Source organism: Scyliorhinus canicula, chromosome 9 (genome assembly GCF_902713615.1).
Source record: "Scyliorhinus canicula chromosome 9, sScyCan1.1, whole genome shotgun sequence".
NCBI lineage: Eukaryota > Metazoa > Chordata > Chondrichthyes > Carcharhiniformes > Scyliorhinidae > Scyliorhinus > Scyliorhinus canicula.
Genome location: NC_052154.1, coordinates 74497782 through 74518019, shown reverse-complemented (window position 1 = coordinate 74518019; position 20238 = coordinate 74497782). Strand labels below are relative to the sequence as shown.

Below are 20238 nucleotides of genomic sequence, written 5' to 3'. Positions count from 1 at the left end.
CATTAAGATTTTTAATTCCAGATTTTTATTCGATTCACATTTTGCCACCTGCCATGGTGAAATTTGAACCTTAGTTCCCAGAGCATAGTACATGGGTTGTCCATTAACTAGGTCTAAAATTAGCTGGGCTTGTTTCACAATTATGTTCATGACCATTATGATGGCAGAGTTAACACAATTGGGTTTGATGGTTGGATTCCACATTTTGGTAAAGCTTTTTTTAAAATAAATTTTGAGTACCCAATTAATTTGTCCAATTAAGGGGCAGTTAATTATGGCCTATCCACCTATCCTGCATATCTTTGTGTTGTGGGGGCGAAACTCATGCAAACACGGGGAGAATGTGCAAACTCCACACAGACAGTGACCCAGAGCCGGGATCGACTCTGGGACCTCGGCACCGTGAGCACTAACCATGGCTTTGAGCAGTTTGTCAGACACATGACCTTGTCTTCTGAGCTTGTAGTTGTAGTTAAATTGATCTATTTTGTTTTTCTCCACCCCCATCCCCAAACTCTGACTGCTTGCTTGTATTTTTTTCTATTTTGGTCACTTCAGTAATTACATTTGCAACTAAATTGATTCTGCACCTGTAGCACTAATGATGCTTCACACTCACTGTGGTTCACACTCAGTGGTTCAAGTAGTTGCAGAAGTCTAGAATCATAAATGGGAGCAGAGCTAGCACTGGGAAGAAAGCAGAATGAGGTTCCTTGAAAGATGGAGTCTCTTTACTGTGCTCTGCATTAGAGCCCCATTTTCAGTTTGTTAATGCAGTAACTTCAGAGTTTGTACAAAACAAAAAGGCGTTTTTTTGAAATTATATGCCCATCACAGGCACACTGATATCTGCCCTAATCCAAGCTGCCATCAGAACCACTCTTTCTCTGTTCCTCTCTGCCATTGTTGATTAGATAACACTTATCTGAGATGAGACATTATTTCAAATTAAGTGGAAATTCCAAACTATTGTCTATTTGATGTGCATCCCAATGTTATGTATGGGCAGATAACTGGAGCAAAGAAGCAGACAAGTTGATTATGACTGGGACTTCCAGCAATAAATCACTAACCGTAGCATTGTAACTATATGTTTCAAAGCCATAATTGCTGGCAATTTTAAATAAAACAAGTGAGAAGGGCACTTGATGTATACAGCTGCCATACTGTGTTAACTCCGTGTTACCACAATTATGTAGCTCTTTCTTGAAGCTTTTCCCCCATTGGTTGATGCTCTAACGACAAAGCTGAAACACTCTTTTTTGCTAAAAACTTCCATCTCAACTGAGGAGACAACCTTAGCAACCTGCTCTGAAAATTCTATTTGCATTCTGACAACTGGCACAAATTCAAGAACAGCAGCTGAGACGATCCACATTTTAAGCAATTCGAAACAAAGCAACCCACAACATTCTTTAAAGAGAAAAGTCAATTCTCCCTATCTCCCAATATTGATGGATCCTTTAAAAGAAATCCCAGGATCCGCCTCTAATACTACCCTTGGGACATTACCCTATCTGTGTATCCCAAGGGAAGTATTTTGTTGAAATCTGCCCATTGTTTTTGGAGATGTATTGTTTACAGCCAAACAGCTAACGCAGGGCAAAAACATTCTTATCGCCCACCTTCAGTGGAGGAGGTAAACTAAAATTAACTGGGTGTTCAAAGTGGGCCAGGAAGTTTCTGAAGCAAAATGATTAATGTTATGACTATAATTTTCACAAAACTGGCTGCACTGTATAGATTTTCAGTTTGGTTTTTAATCATTTTTTCAGGTGCTGGTGTAAAAGTAGCCGTGTTTGATACGGGTCTTAGTGAAAAGCATCCTCATTTCAAAAATGTGAAAGAACGGACAAATTGGACCAATGAGAAAACTCTAGATGATGGTATGTTCCCTTGAATTCTACAAACCGTATTTTTTGGATGAGATTTATTGTTTGGAGTTTATTTTTCAGAATATGCTGTGTCACACTACTGCTTTAGCTAAAAGCAAACATTTTTTGGAGTGTAGGGGCCACATTTCCTGCTGTGGAAAATAATGCAATAAAAGATTTGATGTCATTAGATAAAGGCTATTCTTCTGTATGATCTGAGATTTTACTCCATTATTAGCAGAAAAAAGTTAATTTTTTTGTTTGTCGGCCATTTTGTATTTGTACTTGTGGCAAGTATTCTAGTCCAAGCCAGAACTGGTATTAGTGAATTTAACAAAGAGAGAAAATTCTGAAGTATCACCACCTCCAGTTTGTGAGCTATACAGAGGAAATTTCTGCCTGAGGCCATGGATTAGTAGACGTTGGCACATGTAATGGAGGAACTGGCTCGGGGTCTGCCAAACGGCAGGGCAACACGGTAGTGTGGTGAATGTAACTTGGTAATTCACACTGTATCTTTGTAAGCGCAGTAGCATTATCCGACCACTAGGGGAGTAGCTCTGGGAATGCTCAGGAGTTTGTACGGGGCTCCATCCTTGGCTCCGCCCATGACTCCTCCCCCTTGTGCTGCTGTATAAATACCCTTGTCCAGAGTCAGCCTGCAGTTCACCGAGAGTTCATCAACGGGTAACAGGCTGGCTCTGTAGTAAGTAGATTAAAACCACTGTTCATATCGGAAAGCACGTGTCTGATGAATTGATGATTCCATCAATTTCATCTACTTAAGAACAGTCAAGATCGATCATGGAATCGGCCCTCAAGCCTGGACGCCTGGAACTCGACCCGCAGGATGCAGAGGCAAAAGAAATTTTCTCCCACTGGCTGCGGTACTTTAAGGCCTACCTGGCAGAAGCGAGCACAGCCGAAATGACAGAGGAACAGAAACTAAGTCTGCTGCACGCGAGGGTGAGCCACAGAATCTCTCCGCAACTAAACACGGCCAGTTCATATACTGCAGCGCTAGCGATACTCGATAAGATATATGTAAGGCCCATTAACGAAGTTTACGCATGCCATGTGTTCACGACTCGCCGCCAGCGGCCTACAGAATCACTTGCCGAATTTTTAAGGGAACTCAATAATTTGTCCAATGACTGTAACTACAAAGCGGTTACCGCGGCTGAACACAGAGAACTTGCTGTACACGATGTTTTTGTAGCGGGCCTCAGGTCTAATTATGTGCACCAATGCCTGCTGGAAAAGGGGGACCAAGACTTAGAAACAACTGTGGAAGCTGCTACTGCGATGGAGGTCTCCTTCCGTAGCCTTAACTCGTTCCCCGCGACCCAATCATGGGCCCCCGACCAGCGACTCCCCCAGACATGTGCTACGCGGCCGCCCAGCCACCATGCTGCCCCAGCCAGCCACCAAGCTGCCCCAGCCAGCCACTATGCTGCTCCAGCCTGCCATTTCTGCGGCCAGAACCAGCACCCGCGGCAGCACTGCCCAGCCCGCAACGCGACCTGCAGCAGCTGCGGGCGGAAAGGCCACTATGCAAGAGTGTGCCTCGCTAAAAGGGCCCCAGCTTCCAACTCCCCAGCGGCACGAAGTAATTGCTACCCGCACTCACGGCCCGAAACGCTGCGGCCTATGCCCCGACTCCGCTCCCTCCTGCCACGTGCGATCCATGGGGGCCGCCATCTTGGCAAACCTCCGCCACGCGGCCGGCCACGTGCGACTCATGGCGGCCGCCATCTTGGACGCCATCTTCCTCGCCGCCCGCCACGTGCGATCAACGGGCCTGACCTGCATCACCACGCTCGGACAACTCATCGGAAGAGTACGACTATAAACTCAAAGGGCAGTCATCACGGGGCCACTCCAGCACAGCTGATCGAGCCGCCGACTACCCGCAATGCAGCGCAGTCACTCTGGACCAATCACGCCCGAAGCATCTGCAAAATTCGATGGCAGAGGTCCAAATCAGCAGGTACAAAATGCCATGCTTCTTCAGCTCCGGGAGCACTGAGAGCTTCATACATCCAGACCTGGTAAGACGTTGTTCGCTCCCCGTTTTCCCCATGCGGCAAACTATCTCACTCGCTTCAGGCTCCCACTCGGTCCAGATCCAGGGGCGAACCGCCGCGACACTCGCAATCCGAGGCGCTAGCTACTCAAAATTTCAACTCTACATTTTGCCCAACCTCTGCGCGCCACTCTTGTTAGGCCTAGACTTTCAATGTAACCTTAAGAGCCTCACCCTCAGCTTCGGCGGGCCGCTACCCCCACTCACTATCTGCAGCCTCGCTACGCTGCGAATCCCCCCCCCTCCTCTCTTTGCCAATCTCACAAAGGACTGTAAACCCGTAGCCACCCGTAGCAGGCGATACAGCCTGCAGGATAGGGTGTTTTTCAGAACAGAGGTCCGAAGACTTCTCAGTGAGGGGATTATAGAGGCCAGCAATAGTCCCTGGAGAGCTCTGGTGGTGGTCGTTAAGACCGGGGAAAAATTCCGCATGGTTGTCGACTATAGTCAGACCATAAATAGATTTACGCTCCTTGACGCGTATCCCCTCCCCAGGATTGCAGACATGGTAAACCAGATGGCCCAGTACCGGCTCTTTTCCACGGTGGATCTGATGTCTGCATACCACCAGCTCCCAATCCGCCCGGAGGACCGCCACTACATGGCATTCGAGGCCGATGGCCACCTTTTCCATTTCCTTCGGGTCCCTTTCGGCGTCACTAATGGGGTCTCGGTGTTCCAACGAGCAATGGACCGAATGGTGGACCAGTACGGTCTGCGGGCCACGTTTCCGTACTTGGACAATGTCACCATCTGCGGCTACGACCAGCAGGACCACGACGCCAACCTCCACCGTTTTCTCCAGACGGCACTGAAACTGAATCTCACGTATAACAAGGAGAAATGCGTTTTCCGCACAACCAGACTAGCCATCCCCGGCTATGTCGTGGAAAACTGAGTCCTGGGCCCAGACACGGACCGTATGCGCCCCCTCTTAGAACTCCCCCTCCCCCATTGCCCCAAGGCCCTCAAAAGGTGCTTGGGCTTCTTCTCCTACTACGCCCAGTGGGTCCCTCAATATGCGGACAAAGCCCGCCCACTCTTTAGGGCTACATGATTTCCCCTGTCAGCTGAGGCACGCCAGGCCTTTGACTGCATCAAGGAGGACATCGCCAAAGCGGTCATGCGGGCGGTGGATGAATCCACTCCATTCCAGGTTGAGAGCGACGCCTCAGAGGTAGCTCTAGCAGCCACACTAAATCAGGCAGGGAGACCAGTCGCATTTTCCTCCCGTACCCTCTCCGCTTAAGAACTCCGACACTCTTCAGTCGAGAAGGAAGCACAAGCCATTGTGGAGGCTATTCGTTACTGGAGGCACTACCTCGCAGGTAGGAGGTTCACCCTCATCACCGACCAAAGATCGGTTGCCTTCATGTTTGACAACTCGCAAAGGGGCAAAATTAAAAACAACAAAATTCTGAGGTGGAGGATCGAACTCTCCACCTACAATTACGATGTTAAGTATCGACCCGGGAAGCTCAACGAACCTCCGGATGCCCTATCCCGCGGGACATGCGCCAGCACGCAGATTGACCGATTGAAAGTCATCCACAATGACCTCTGCCACCTGGGGGTCACCCAGCTCGCCCCCTACATCAGAGCCCGAAACCGGCCTTTCTCCAACGAGGAGGTAAAAGCGGTCACCAGGGACTGCCCGATCTGTGCGGAGTGCAAACCGCACTTCTATAGACCAGACAGGGCCCACCTGGTCAAGGCTTCTAGGCCCTTTGAACGCCTCGCGATTGATTTCAAAGGGCCACTCCCCTCAACTAACAAGAACGTTTACTTTCTAAACGTCGTAGATGAGTTCTCCAGTTTCCCATTTGCTATCCCGTGCCCCGACATGACCTCGCACACAGTCATTAGGGCCCTGCATAGCATCTTCACCCTGTTTGGTTTCCCCAGCTACGTACACAGCGACCGGGGTTCGTCCTTCATGAGTGATGAGCTGCGTCAGTACCTGCTCGACAAGGGCATTGCCTCGAGCAGGACTACCAGCTACAACCCCAGGGGGAACGGGCAGGTGGAGAGGGAGAATGCGACGGTCTGGAAGACGGTCCTACTGACCCTCCGGTCTAGAAAGCTCCAACTCTCCCAGTGGCAGGAAGTCCTCCCAGACTCGCCCCACGCTATTAGGTGCCTTTTGTGCAGAGCGACCAATCAGACCCCTCACGCGAGGTTCTTCATTTTTTCCCGGGACACTACCATGGGGGTCTCACTTCCGGCATGGCTGAGGACACCGGGCCCCGTACTCCTGAGGAAACACGTCAGGGAACACAAAACAGACCCCCTTGTTGAGAAGGTGCGCCTGCTCCACTCCAACCCCCAGTACGCATTCGTCGAGTTCCCTGACGGCCGTCAGGACACTGTATCCCTCCGGGATCTGGAACCCGCCGGATCCAGCGCCCCCTCTACCCCCACAGAAGGACCCCTCACCCTACACCCCATGCTGCCGCATCCTCGCGCTCCCGAGCCCATGGGCTCGCTCCACCAGTTCCGCGCACCCACGCCGGCCAGCCGCCAGCGCCCCCAGTCGAACCAGGAGAGTATGAAGCTCGGATACAACCCTCCCTGGAGTCTGCCATCGTACCCCAGCACACAACACCCATCCAGCCACTGCAAGAGGCTGCAACCCCAGTGCTCCGCAGATCACAGCGGACAATTCGACCAATGGACAGACTGACTTTGTAGACCACCACCCCCGCCGGACTTTTGATTTTTTTGCAGGGGGTGAATGTGGTGAATGTAACTTGGTAATTCACACTCTATCTTATCCGACCACTAGGGGGAGTAGCTCTGGGAATGCTCAGGAGTTTGTATGGGTCTCCACCCTTGGCTCCGCCCATGACTCCTCCCCCTTGTGCTGCTGTATAAATACCCTTGTCCAGAGTCAGCCTGCAGTTCACCGAGAGTTCATCAACGGGTCACAGGCTGGCTCTGTAGTAAATAGATTAAAACCACTGTTCATATCAGAAAGCACGTGTCTGGTGAATTGATGGTTCCATCCGGTAGCATTGTGGATAGCACAATTGCTTTGCAGCTCCAGAGTCCCAGGTTCGATTCCCGGCTTGGGTCACTGTCTGTGTGGAGTCTGCACTTTCTCCTCGTGTGTGCGTCGGTTTCCTCCGGGTGCTCCGACTTCCTCCCACAGTCCAAAGATGTGCAGGTTAGGTGGATTGGCCATTCTAAATTGTCCTTAGTGTCCAAAATTGCCCTTAGTGTTGGGTGGGGTTACTGGGTTATGGGGATAGGGTGGAGGTGTGGACCTTGGGTAGGGTGCTCTTTCCAAGAGCCAGTGCAGACTTGATGTGCCGAATGGCCTCCTTCTGCACTGTAAATTCTATGAAAACACCATTCTATGAAATCATGGGGAGCAATAGTTAAGGAATCAGGAAGGCTGTCGGCTGTGTGTGGTGCAATGATCAACCATTTGGAGTGAAGGTCGCCAGCATCCTTCAATCTTGCTCTACAGGACTCTTTCTGTATCCCATGGAGTATCTCGATGATTTGTGAAGTGCATTGCTTTCATTAAGTTATTTGTACCAATGGCATCCATGTTCAACATGTTTTGTTTCCACTTTTAGTTTTAGATAGAAGAGTGTGGAAAGGCTGTTTAGTCCACCAAACCCATTCCAATCAGGAAAATGTGCAGTACATAATCATCCCTAATCACAAGAAGCCTTTAAGTAATCAAACTAGCTCCACGAGACTGACAACTGGTGCGTCTTGTGTCCCCCTGCCAGCCCATGGTCTGCTCTCCATGGATTGTCATGCCGTTTCTTCTCAGGAACTTGTGCTTTTGTGATCTCTTGCTGAGTCCAGCTGAATAAGATGCCATGGGGACCTTTAACAAGTCACCAGGACCAAGTCCCATTATTCCCTCACCTCCATTACATCTCTATCCTCTTCTACAAATTGTCAAACCAATAGCTTTTTTGATCTGTCCTGATGATGCAAAGTTATTTGGCAACATGAATAACACAATGTTGAAATTTTAGTGAGTGAAGGATCACCAAGAAGATAATTTGAATGAAGTGACTTAAATTTCTAATGATATAAATTTAGGATCTTGGCAAAAGCTACCAAGCAATGGTTGTGTGCCCATCTCTAAGCTTCCCCAAGACTAGCAAGAAGTCAATTGCAAAGCATGGGGCTTGAGTTGCAGGTGGGCAGATTGGATAGGTATGGAAGCTACTTTCTCTGAAGGACATTAATGACAATGCAGTAGCGTTTACCGTTTTCTTGTGTTAGTCCACAAATTAGGAACTCAACTACATTAAATTTTACAAGTGAGCAGCACGGTGGCACAGTGGTTAGCACTGCTGTATCATGGCGCCGAGGTCTCCGGTTCGATCCTGGCCCTGGGTCACTGTCCATGTGGAGTTTGAACATTCTCCCTGAGTTTGCGTGGGTTTTGCCCCACAACCCAAAGATGTGCAGGGTAGCTGGATTGACCATGTTAAATTGCCCCTTAATTTATAAAAAAAAAATGTAAAACAAAAAAAAATTTACAAGTTGAAGCTGAACTCTCAATTCTGGTTATCCGGTTTTGTTACCTGTCGAGTACTGTAACTAGTAGAGCACCATACCTGTGAATAAAAATGAACAGATCACAGTTTAAAAAAAAAAATGAGTTTTTGATGTACTCGGGATTTACAACAGACCAGGGACAGCTGAGGGAAGCAACATTTCAGATGAGGAAGATAGATTCTGCAGGTTCAATGTAATTATAGACTGGCTTATGTTGTCAGCGGTTGTGCGGTCATTCACTTAATGTGCTTCTTTCAGCAAAAGCATCCTTTACTGGGAAATTTTGACCAAACAGGGAGTGGTGTTCCTGCTGCTAACTTGGGATTGGCAAATCCCTTTGAGACAGTGATGTTGGCTAATGTATAATTTATACAGTTCTATACCCAGAGATTAAAAAGCAGAAGAGTCATTTTCTTGTAGCTTTGTATGGATACAGCATTTTGTTATGTACTATTTTAAGGTGTAGATATCAAAAGATGATTTTTAAAAATCTGTTCTTGAACCAGCTTGCAGCAATGCTGTGAACTGAGATTCTCTCTCTGTTTCTGTGCACCCCCCCCCCCCGCCCGCTGATCCGGCTCTCTGTCTATGTGTGTGTGGGTGTGTGTCCCTGTCTTTCTTTCACAGGGTATTTGAGCTAATGTGTGCCATGATGTTTTCATTGATTTTTAATATATTTGGATCATGAACTAGTTCATTAACAAAAATTACCACTTCAACAAAAGTGGTAGCTTAACTTTGGCTTTATGACTGCTGCTTTACATCTTAGATTGTACTGTGGGGCATGTGGATACATCACACGTGACTGAAGGAATCTCAATGACTAATATGTTGGAGAGTAGCCTTGGTGTCCTCACCAGTTTTTAAGAAAATAGAAAAAAGTGATTTGCATGAAAAGAACAGAAATAGTCCTTGCTGCAGTGTGTGCTGACTTTGGAGTTGGCAAAGCAAGTTTCTCAGTGGACAGGGATGCACTGATGTCTTAGACATTTTCACAGAAAGTGGAGAGTATTCAGATTTCTCTACCCTCCACACAGCAAACTACATTGGTGTAAGAAATGGCTTCACTGTTGGGACTAATACTGTGGTGCTCTGTCTGTCTCATCATATTTTAAAAAATTGAGTCCTATTCATACATTTGAGGTGGGAAAGAAGAGGGAGAAAGTATAATCTGCCACAGAGTGGCCATGTCTAATGGGTGAATATGCACATTGTTGATGGCCTTTCACCAATCTTGAACATGTGTTTTTTGCTTGCTTTTTATGTTGATATTAGGCTTGGGGCATGGGACGTTTGTTGCAGGAGTGATTGCCAGCATGCGGGAGTGTCAGGGATTGGCACCAGATGCAGAGTTGCATATCTTCAGAGTTTTCACTAACAACCAGGTAATGACTATTCATTTTCCACTGATACTATCAAGCATAGTTTGCAGAATTATTATTCTTTCAGAAGAAATTGTAATGCTGCCTCACAGTGCCAGGGACCCGGGTTCGGTCCGGCCTTGGGTGACAGTGGACTTTGCACGTTCTCTCCATGTCTGTGTGAGTTTCCCCCGGGTGCTCCAGGTTCCTCCCATAGTCCAAAGATGTGCAGATTAATAATAATAATCTAATCCTTATTAGTGTCACAAGTAGGCATACAGCAACACTGCAATGAAGTTACTGTGAAAATCCCCCAGTCGCCACACTACAGCACCTGTTCGGGTATACTGAGGAAGAATTCAGAATGTCCGATCCACCTTACAATCTGTGAAGCAACAGTGCTAACCACTGTGTTATCGTGCCGTCCTGGGTTGGGTGAGGTTACAGGAATAGGGTGGTGGTGTGGGCCTAGGTAGGGTGCAGACTTGATGGGATAAATGGCCTCCTCCTCAACTGCAGGGATTCTATGGATTCAAGGATAAATTGTCATTACCAATCCAATGTGCTCTCTAAATCTATTTTTGATGTGAATAACCCATCTAGGTTATGTGAAGTGGGACCAGTTGTTTACACTGGCTAGAGCATTCCAAATACATGCCTTGCTTTATGGTTGTCTGGGGTGTGATGTGAGATTTGAATGATGCCCTGGCTTTCCAGCAAACGAGAAAATAGATTGGAGCAGTCTTAATTTTGTAAAACTTGATGAGCGACTTTATTTTTTAAATTGAACATTTGAGGTAAGGGCATAGGCATCAGGTTACCATAAGCACCATTGAAATAATTACTCTGTAGAGAAACTGACCAAGATCTTTACAGGTTGCTACATGTCCTGAGATTAACTCCTGTGTTCCTTGGGAAGAGCTGGCCAGAACAAAGAATGCACAATTTTTGAAATACTTCACCCCTGACTGGTTATTTATTATCCATTTTCCTGTTGGCTGAAGTCCAGGTGGAATTTGCTTTTAGTGCTGGTGTGCCCTTGTGCAGGGTATTATGCAAACTATTATGCACTGTTTGATAATTGGTCCTGTGCGCAATAAACAGATTGTTTAGCTATATTTGAAGTAGATTCCATTTATATGATTTTTGCTTCTCATTTGTCATCTTGGAACATTGGCTATGTTTTTACTCCATGCATATCTCTAACAGCTGTACAAATGGTGTTGGCCTGTGTTTTGCATTTGGTATGCAGTTACATTAGTCTGTTGAGGACAAAGCCCTTGTTTTGCCAACATGTGGTAGGATCAGTGAGATGAGTGCTTATAGCTCTGATCATTCTGTTGTGTTCATGTATCCTTCATCTTTTTTAGCTTAGTTGAGTATTAGTGACCCATTTGAAAGTTAATGGGAGACTGTCCATGTAATTTATGGTTAGTTTCTCTTTCCAATTTTTATGGTGTGAAATATAAATTCTTTATAAATATATATTTATAAATATCTTGAGTGTGTCTTGCTTGCTAATTCCTATCCACTTCTGAGCAGATTTCAGTTCTCTATCCCCACTCAAAGCTACTGATTGGCCATCATTAGTGCATAGCCACTGATGTTCCTTTAGCACATTTTCAAAATGAGCTGAATGTATATCTGCAGCCATTGTGGCACACCTAACTTGCAATCAATCCTCACTTAAGTGCTAACTTTAAATGAAAACATGTTAAGTGAATCACCCTTTCCCATTGCAGCCTGTGTAAAAGCTGTAATTCAGTTCTGTTGGATATTTTTGTCAGAGAAAAATGCTGATGAGGAAGGAAAAATGGATCGGGAAAATGTAAAGTCTGTGTTCCCAGATGGTAGTGACTCTAGGCGCCTGGCTAGTTCGATTGCCTCTAACTTAGTAGTGCTCGCCTAGACAATTTATTATGTAATTACCTAGTGATAACAGGGATTTGCTCCTTCACTTTGACATCCCGAAGGCAACTTTAACGCAAGAGGACCAACAACTAATACCCTGATGTGAGATTTAATGAGTCACCCTTTTATTCACAAAGTGATCGTTCTTCACATGTAAAGAAGTGCTAAATGTGTACAAAAATATCCAAATATTGAGTCTAGCTCTTTTCTGTGGGGGAAGTACTTTGTGGAGTCAAATTGCTTGTTTGTATCCACTGTCTGCTTCTGGTTGGTTCAGTGGTTGTGCAATACCCTATAATGTACTGCAAAGGGTCTTGAGTGGTGTGACTTCTTTTAAAATTAAAGAATGCAACTACTGTTTTTTATCTTTGGTTCTGACCAACCTGATGTCAGTGAGTCTCTAAGCTCAGTGGGTTTTTTTAACTCCAACGTGTTGGTGGACTATCCTTGGTTTAACCAAGAATTAATAGCTGTGTTGGTTTGTGAACACGCTTTTTTATTGTTGCAGTGAAAGAATGATTGCTAAACCTTCGTTATCTTGTTAGAATTTGAATTTATCTTGAAATGCAATTTCAAATGATCTGTCACATAGCATTTTATTCTATTTTTGAAATTACCTGTAAAACCAAACTACCTTCAGCAGAGGAGGCCTTCAATTCCAGAGTCCTCAGAGCTGTGTACACCTAATGAATCTCAGTACATCAGTATAACAAATGCAGTGTATCTGTGATAAAGGTACACCGGATTGTCATTTGGAAGTGTAAACTCTGAGCTCAGCCTGAAATGACATGTGAACTGTACTCTGTTGTTTGAGATTCTTAGTGAAGTAGCGTGCGTTACGGAAAGAGCTTTTCATGAAGTGTCACTTCCTGATTCATCAGTGTGACAACGATGACTCCAGAGAGGTTTCCTGACCGCGTAGCAACAGTAGAGTCGGGAGAGATAGAGAAAGGGAATTGTGAAATAAGGGAACGGATGTCTCACGTTTTGATGTGGACCTAATACAAGTTTTAGAAATGAGTAATTCTGATTTTCTTTAAACAGGTCTCTTATACCTCTTGGTTCCTGGATGCCTTTAATTATGCAATTTTGAAGAAGATAGATGTTCTAAATCTCAGTATAGGTGGACCAGACTTCATGGATCATCCTTTTGTCGATAAGGTTGGTTTGATTGACAGATGTAAAGAACTATTGAATATGTAGCCATTCTTTTGATGAGGGCATGAAATATATGATTTAATCGAGGGTGGTTGCTCTGTTGAGGCCAAATAACCCTCCTATGTTTTGTATTGTATGACTTGTGTAACAACAGATATCTTGTACACTACGTTACTAGGCATACTTGACATTTTTGATTTGGTGGGGAATTGATGTGCTCAGCTTGGGTGGAGCCAAATGACAGCTTTTTGCTTGCATCAGCAACAGATGGTCTTCCTGATGCCAGTTGGCAGCTGTTTTTCGTTCGCCCAGTATCTGCCAAGTGCAGTCTCATTTGCCTGACAAATGCTGTGTGTGTACCTTAAAATCTGTGCCTCCTTGGTGATGAGACATTGTACAAATCTTAATCTTATATAACACAAGGCTTTGAATTGTGAGGGTACCCTGTAAAGACATTTATTTGTAAGTGTCCTCTTTCCAAATACTTCTGTGGCTTCAAAACCATTCAATTTTTGTCACGCTAATGATTAAATATCTAGCTCCCAAGATGAATGTGGTGTCATCACTGGTAAGAAGACAAGTGTGGAATGCACTGTGAGATGGGCATCCAGCCCACTATAAAATGTCTTTATTTCTCCTGCTGAGCTATTGCTTTAGGAATCAAATTAGTGCCATGACAAATTTATTTCACAGATGGGAATGCTGCAGTTCAGTGCATGCAAATAGCAAAGGCCCTTGGCTGAATAAAAGTGGTTTAATTATAATGTGCAGGTTACAGAGAAAACAAAGGTAATGCTGTATGTGTAATTTCTGTGAACTTTTAAAAGGCTTCAGAAGAAATGCCACATAATCAACTAATAAATAATGTCAGCGACTATGAAATGTATGGGTGTAGGATTGCTAGCTGGCTCCCAGGACAGGATGCAGAGAGCAGGAGTAAAGGGGAGCATTGAGTGGAAGCAGAAGTGGAGTCGCACAACAATGAATACTAGGACTAGTGTTCACACTTTTTTTTAATATTCCTGATTAGTCATTGGAATTTATGGATTGTTGCTCGTTTTGCTAAGTGTGCTTTACACTTAATTGCTCTGTTTTATAACCTTGCTCTAGAGTCGGCAGGTATCTTTATGATACCACCACGAGGTTCAAGTTCAAGTGCTGATCAATAACTCAATACACCAGTTAGTAAGGTTCAAATCAAAACACATTTATTATATATACAGTCAATCGCTACTCATGCATAAAATACTACAGAACTACTTTCTATCACTAAAGGCCAATACTTAGCTTAGGAAAAGGAACCCACTGGGTCAGGTAACAATGGCCTCTCGTTCGATCCTGAGACTGCAGGCTTCCAGCTGGTATGGACTAAGGGTTAGGGGCGCCTATCTCGTAGCGCGCGTTGACTGGACACATACTTGTTGGTGTAGCTGCTAGGCAGGTCTCTGTCAAGGGTTGTTTCGAGCTGCTGGGAGACCCTGCCAAGAAGTCCGAATTGAACTTGGGGACTCTACTTTATAGTCCCCAGGGGCTTTGCGCCCTTTTGGGCGGACCCGTACCTGGTTCCAATCGATTGGTTTGATTTCCCCAATACTGGGGCTGATCGCTGGGCGGTTCCTAAGTGTCCGTTGGCTTCTTTTGTGTTGGCTCCTGCTGGCGCCGAGGAGTCTGGCTTTGCCTCGATTATGTTAACTGTTGCTATTGTTCCTGGGGATCGCTCATCAATATACAGATAGTCGTCAGTTTCAGTGCTGTCTGCTTTCTGCGAGTCTTAATATATAGGAAGCTTTGCATTCTGCTTGCTTCCCTGTACCTGTCCATTTTTCCCTGCGTTCTTAGCGAATCTCCATTTTAAAGTCAGGAAGTGGCCAACCCAGGTGGCTACAGGATGAAAAATTGTGGGATGGCTTGTATCGTCAATGCTGAGGAGGGCTGCAACAAGTTACAAGATGACAATAAACTTATAGAATGGGGATACAACATAGATACTTTAGGTATTACATTTTGGTAAGAAAATGAAGGAGACCCATGTTACTTGAAGGAACAAAGGGATCTGGGAGTATAAATGTGCACATCCTGAAAAGCAGCAATGCAAGTTCAAAAGGACATAAACTCCAGTACTTGATTTTGTTTTGTTTCTCGAGGAATAGAATTAGAAAGTAGAGACTAGATGTTAAACTTGTATAAAATATCTGATCATTATCACGAAAAGGATATCGAGGGTTTGCAACGATGATATCCAAATATAAAATTATCGCAAGGATGAACAAGATTAGTTTTTTTTGTTAAAAAGGGAAGATTGAGGGCTCGCTTGACTGAAATTTTGAAGTTATGATCAGCTTTGATAGCGTAGACACAAGAATTTTCACGAGGGAGGAAGATCTTGTCAATCTAAGATCGTCACCAAGAAATCAAATGGAAAAGTTTGAAGAAACCTCTCTGCTCATTGTTGAGCCTGTCGGCTTATCTGCTACTAGAGGGAGTGGTTGAGACGAATAGCATAAATTATGTCTTGTTTGTGTACATTTAATGTTATTTGGTACATTTTAAACACTTAAGTTCTCTAACAGTTAATTGACATGAAGTTCAAATCTTGATTTTTATTCCAAAGACATTTGCGTCAGTAGCCTGATCAGTGTGTGCACTTAAAGACAATGCCATAGTGTCTGTCCTTCATATTGCTGGAATTAAATGCAGTTACTTTCCATCCTGGTTTATGCTGTTTTGTGTTCAAGTACAAAACGAATAATCCATCAAACACTGGCAGTTCAAGAAGCCTGTTGGCACCTTGAAACAACCATGCTTTTAGCTCACACTCTGCAATAAAATGTTTAGATGCTACATAATGTTATATAACTCAAATAATATTTTTCTAAACAATGTCCTGTCTTTTCTCTTCACTACCCCAATATATTTTCTGCTGCTCAAAAACTTGAAAACAAATTAGCTAGAAAAGTAAATGTTAACATTTCACACTTTGCATTTTTACATTTTGGTGAATGTTTGTCCCATCCTTTATGACGGAGGGAAATCTGTGTTCTTGAGTAAAGAGATAAATCTGCTGCTCATGGTAATGTGATGAGATGACTGCAAGGCGCCTTTTAGAGTATATAGGGACGAGCATGCTGTTGAAACAATATTTGATAGCTCTCATTGGTTTTATAGGTTTGGGAGCTGACAGCTAACAAAGTGATCATGGTCTCTGCAATTGGTAACGATGGCCCTCTTTATGGGTGAGTTTGGTATTCTTGACTTTTTGGGTGTTCTTGTTTAAGCATGAGTATCAATATAAAAGAAAATGGGCATCGGAGTACATTGTACTGAAAAAATGGAGACAACTGGGGCACTGGAAAGCGAAACATGGCATTGGGCTACTGTTCTTTAAGTGGGCTGTATAAAATATGGTGGCCAGATCTGCAGTCAGAATGGGAAGATACTGCCTCTGCATTCTTGGTAATTTTATACAAAGGTAGTGCTTTTTGGGGGGGCGGATAAAGTTTTTGTAAATATTGTCTGTAGATTCCTGGTTTAAGAGACAGGTTAGAACAGAGAAAGTGAATTTTGGCAATATTCCACACCTTCAATATGATGCAAATAATGCAAGTATACAGGTTATGCGGTCTACACTCTTACTGTAGGCAGTGGGTGACTCCAACACATTAATTATACTTATTAAATGGCACTTTGCAAAAACCTTGTCTCCACCCCGCATTCTTGAGTAATGATGTACATCCTCGTTTCAGTGAATGCAATGTGTGACCAGGGGGAAAAAAAGCTGGATATTTGATGACATTGGTACCTCTTTCATGTCTGATTTTTAAGTCAGGGAGTTGAAGGTGCCAGAATAACATGTGAGGGTGTTGAGCAGAATTTCCAATATAACCCTACAGTATTCATAGAATACAAGGCAGCCAAACAACGACTGGAAACAGATGGCTAAAGCCAGTTTGAGCCTGTGCAATCTCTTCTGCATTTAGTAGTTAATCTTGAGGCAGGAATTATTGTGTTGTATTAAAGCTTTTTTTAGAAGTCTTTCTAATGTCAGCACAACTTTGACTTGCTTTTGTTGGATATGGATGCTTAAAGACTTGCTGGAGTCTTCTGTTTAATTATTAACCTCGCAAGTGTAGTTTGTGGATCACTTTGTAAATTCATTTTTAAAATGAGATCCATTTGTGATACGGAAACTGTTTGAAATCTGGGAAGTGACAAGCAATGTTTAATGTATTGCCATGTTTGCTGATACCAAACATTTTAAAAACTGAGATGCTGGATTTCCTGTGTTCAGCAGAAATGTCATGCAAGATATAATTTTTAGCTTCAGGTTTCCAATTCCAATGAATCCCACCAGTTTGGAGACTGGTTTCATGGGATCCCACTTTCTGGGACTCATCCTTAAACCTCGCCACTGATGTTCATCTGCCTGGCTGAGAGCATTTCTTGTAGCAATCAGGAGCTGCAACTCATAGCAGTGATTTGGACCAACTTTATGAAGGAAGATTTTTAAAAATAATTTATTATTTCATTGGGTGTGGAGGTTGCTGCCCATCCCAAATTGCTCTTGAGAAGGTGGTGGGGAGTTGCCACCCTGAACCTCTACATGTCGTGTTGTGTAGATACACCTACAGTGCTGTTAGGGAGGGAGTTCTAGCACGGTAGCACAGTGGTTAGCACAATCGCTTCACAGCTCCAGGATCCCAGGTTCGATTCCCAGTTTGGGTCACTGTGCGGAGTCTGCACGTTCTCCCCGTGTCTGCTTGGATTTCCTCCGGATGCTCCGGTTTCCTCCCACAGTCCAACAATGTGCAGGTTAGGTGGATTGGCCATGCTAAATTGCCCTTAGTGTCCAAAATTGCTCTTAGTGTTGGGTGGAGTTACTGGGTTATGGGGATAGGGTGGAGGTGTGGACTTGAATAGGGTGCTCTTTCCAAGAGCCGGTGCAGACTTGATGGGCCAAGTGGCCTTCTGCACTGTAAATTCTATGATTCCATGATTTTGACTCCGTGACAGTGAAGGAGCAGATATATTTCCAAGTCTGGTTGGTGGTTGGCTTGGAGGGGACCTTGCATCTGCTACCCATGTCCTTTTGAGCTGTTGGATGTTGATTTGCAAAGTACCAAGAAGGAGCCTTGGCGTATTGCTGCTGCATTTAGCTGAATGAACAGTTGGGAAGGGAGACTGAATTAGTGCTCGAGGGACTAAGCTTCTGTTGAATGTGGAGCAGTGGTAGATATGGAACAGTGGTAGTTGTTGAGCTGAAAGGTTGGGTCATCTAGGACTCGAATAGCTGTCAACATGAATACTTGTCAATGTGTTTTTAACCATGTTTACTTCTGGGAAGATAGGGTCTAACATGACTCATGTACAACCGCAATTTACTTGATGCTCATTGTTCAAGGGGGAGGTCTGTTGTAAAATTTTCCAAGTGACTACAGCCATGCTATCTAAGGCTATTTCCTGCATAACAAGACATTGGGTGTTACATTTTGACTAATGATTCAGCTGTAAACTAGTGGAGGGTCACTTTCAAGGTTTAAGGGTTTTGAGTGATATCTCTGCAAGTGTGGGCATTAGTGTTGCTAGATTACAGTTAACTGTGTACAGTTACCCACCAGAACAATGGGTTTTTACCTAAACCAATGTAGAGATACCCAGAGATTGAACATGGAATAGCTGTTGTACAACAAACTAACATTAAGCTGTTATAAACCAGCTGTTTTTCATTACGCAGTTAAAGGAATTGAACCCTTCCTGAGCAAATATTCCCAATTTGTGCTAGAATTAATTGTAGTATTATTTGTTTGAGATGTTTGAGATGCCGTAACTTTTTACAGCACCCTCAATAACCCTGCTGACCAGATGGATGTGATTGGTGTGGGTGGAATTGACTTTGAAGACAACATGGCTCGATTCTCTTCCAGAGGAATGACCACTTGGGTAAGCCACAGAGTCACTTGCATGTAACACAGCGCTGTTGATTAGTGGGAATCATGTAGTGTCAGAAAATACTTCCTTGTAACATTGACCTAAGTGAATTATCAAAACTGAAGAGAAAGTGTAGAGTCTGCCTATAATTTAACTAAACTACTACAGCCTTCTTTCAGTACTTGGACTTGTGCATACAAGAGGTGGAATTCCTACCGATTATGTGAGAGTTTCACAAGTAAGACTAATGGAATAAAAGGGACGTAGCAACATTGACTGAGTAATAGGAATCGAGTAATGATCAATGGAAGACTAGTGCTATGCTTGTACAGCTACAACACTGGCATCTACCTGGCAAGTAGAAAATTGCCCAGGTACGTCCTGAACACAACAAGCAGGACAAATCAAACCCGGCCAATTACCACCCTAGTCTACACTCTTATCAGTAAAATGATGGAAGGGGTCATCAACCGTACTATCAAGCGGCACTTGCGTAGCAATAATCTGCTCGCTGACAGCACTGTTTGGGTTTTGTTAGGGTCACGCCTAACCTCATTACAGCCTTGGTTCAAACATGGAAAAAATAGCTAAATTCCAGAGGTGAGAGTGACTACACTTGACATCAAAGCAGCATTTGACTGAGTATGGTATCAAGGAGCCCTAGCAAAACTGGAGTCAATGGGAATCCAGAGGAAAAGCCTCAATAGGTTGGAGTCATATCTAGCAGAAAGGAAGGTGGTTGTAGGTCAATCATCTCTGTCCCAGGGCACCATTGCAGGAGATCGTCAGGGTCGTGTCTTAGCCCCAACCATAGTCTTCAGCTGCTTCATCAAAGACCTTCCATCACAAGGTCAGAAGTGGGTATTTTCTCTGATTTCACAATGTTTGGCACTGTTCCCGACGACTCAGAAACTGAAGCAGTCCATGTCCAAATGCAGCAAGACCTGGACAATATTCTGGCTGATAAATGGCAAGTAACATGTGGCTACAAGTGCCAGGCACTGACAGTCTCCAACAAGAGAGAATCTAACCATCGCCCCTTGACATTCAGTGGCATTACCATCTCTGAATCCCCCACTATCACTATCCTACTGGTTATCATGCAGTAGAAACTGAACTGGATGAGCCATATAAATACTGTGGCTACAGCTACGTGAGCAGGGCAAAGGCTGGTAAAGCCTGTCCACCATTTACGAGGCACAAATCAGGATATGATGAAATGCTCTCCATTTGCCACTTACGTTGTACACCATCCAGAAAAAAAGCAACCCATTTGATTGGCATTTCATCCACAACCTTCAACATTTACTCCCTCCAGCACTGCACGTTGGCAGCAGTGTGTACCATCTACACAATGCACTACAGCAACTCAAAAAGGCTCCCTTGCGGCACC

General features: G+C 44.4%; 1 protein-coding gene across 2 annotated transcripts in view; it reads left to right on the top strand.

Annotated features, from left to right (window-relative positions):
- Positions 1-20238, top strand: part of mbtps1 (membrane-bound transcription factor peptidase, site 1) — a 137987-nt gene that overhangs the window by 41811 nt on the left and 75938 nt on the right. For both annotated transcript variants that reach the window (XM_038806916.1, XM_038806915.1), the window contains exons 5-9: positions 1776-1886; positions 9766-9875; positions 12807-12923; positions 16086-16153; positions 18755-18857. In XM_038806916.1, the coding sequence (XP_038662844.1) occupies positions 1776-1886; positions 9766-9875; positions 12807-12923; positions 16086-16153; positions 18755-18857 (509 nt within the window). The remainder of the gene's footprint in view (positions 1-1775; positions 1887-9765; positions 9876-12806; positions 12924-16085; positions 16154-18754; positions 18858-20238) is intronic.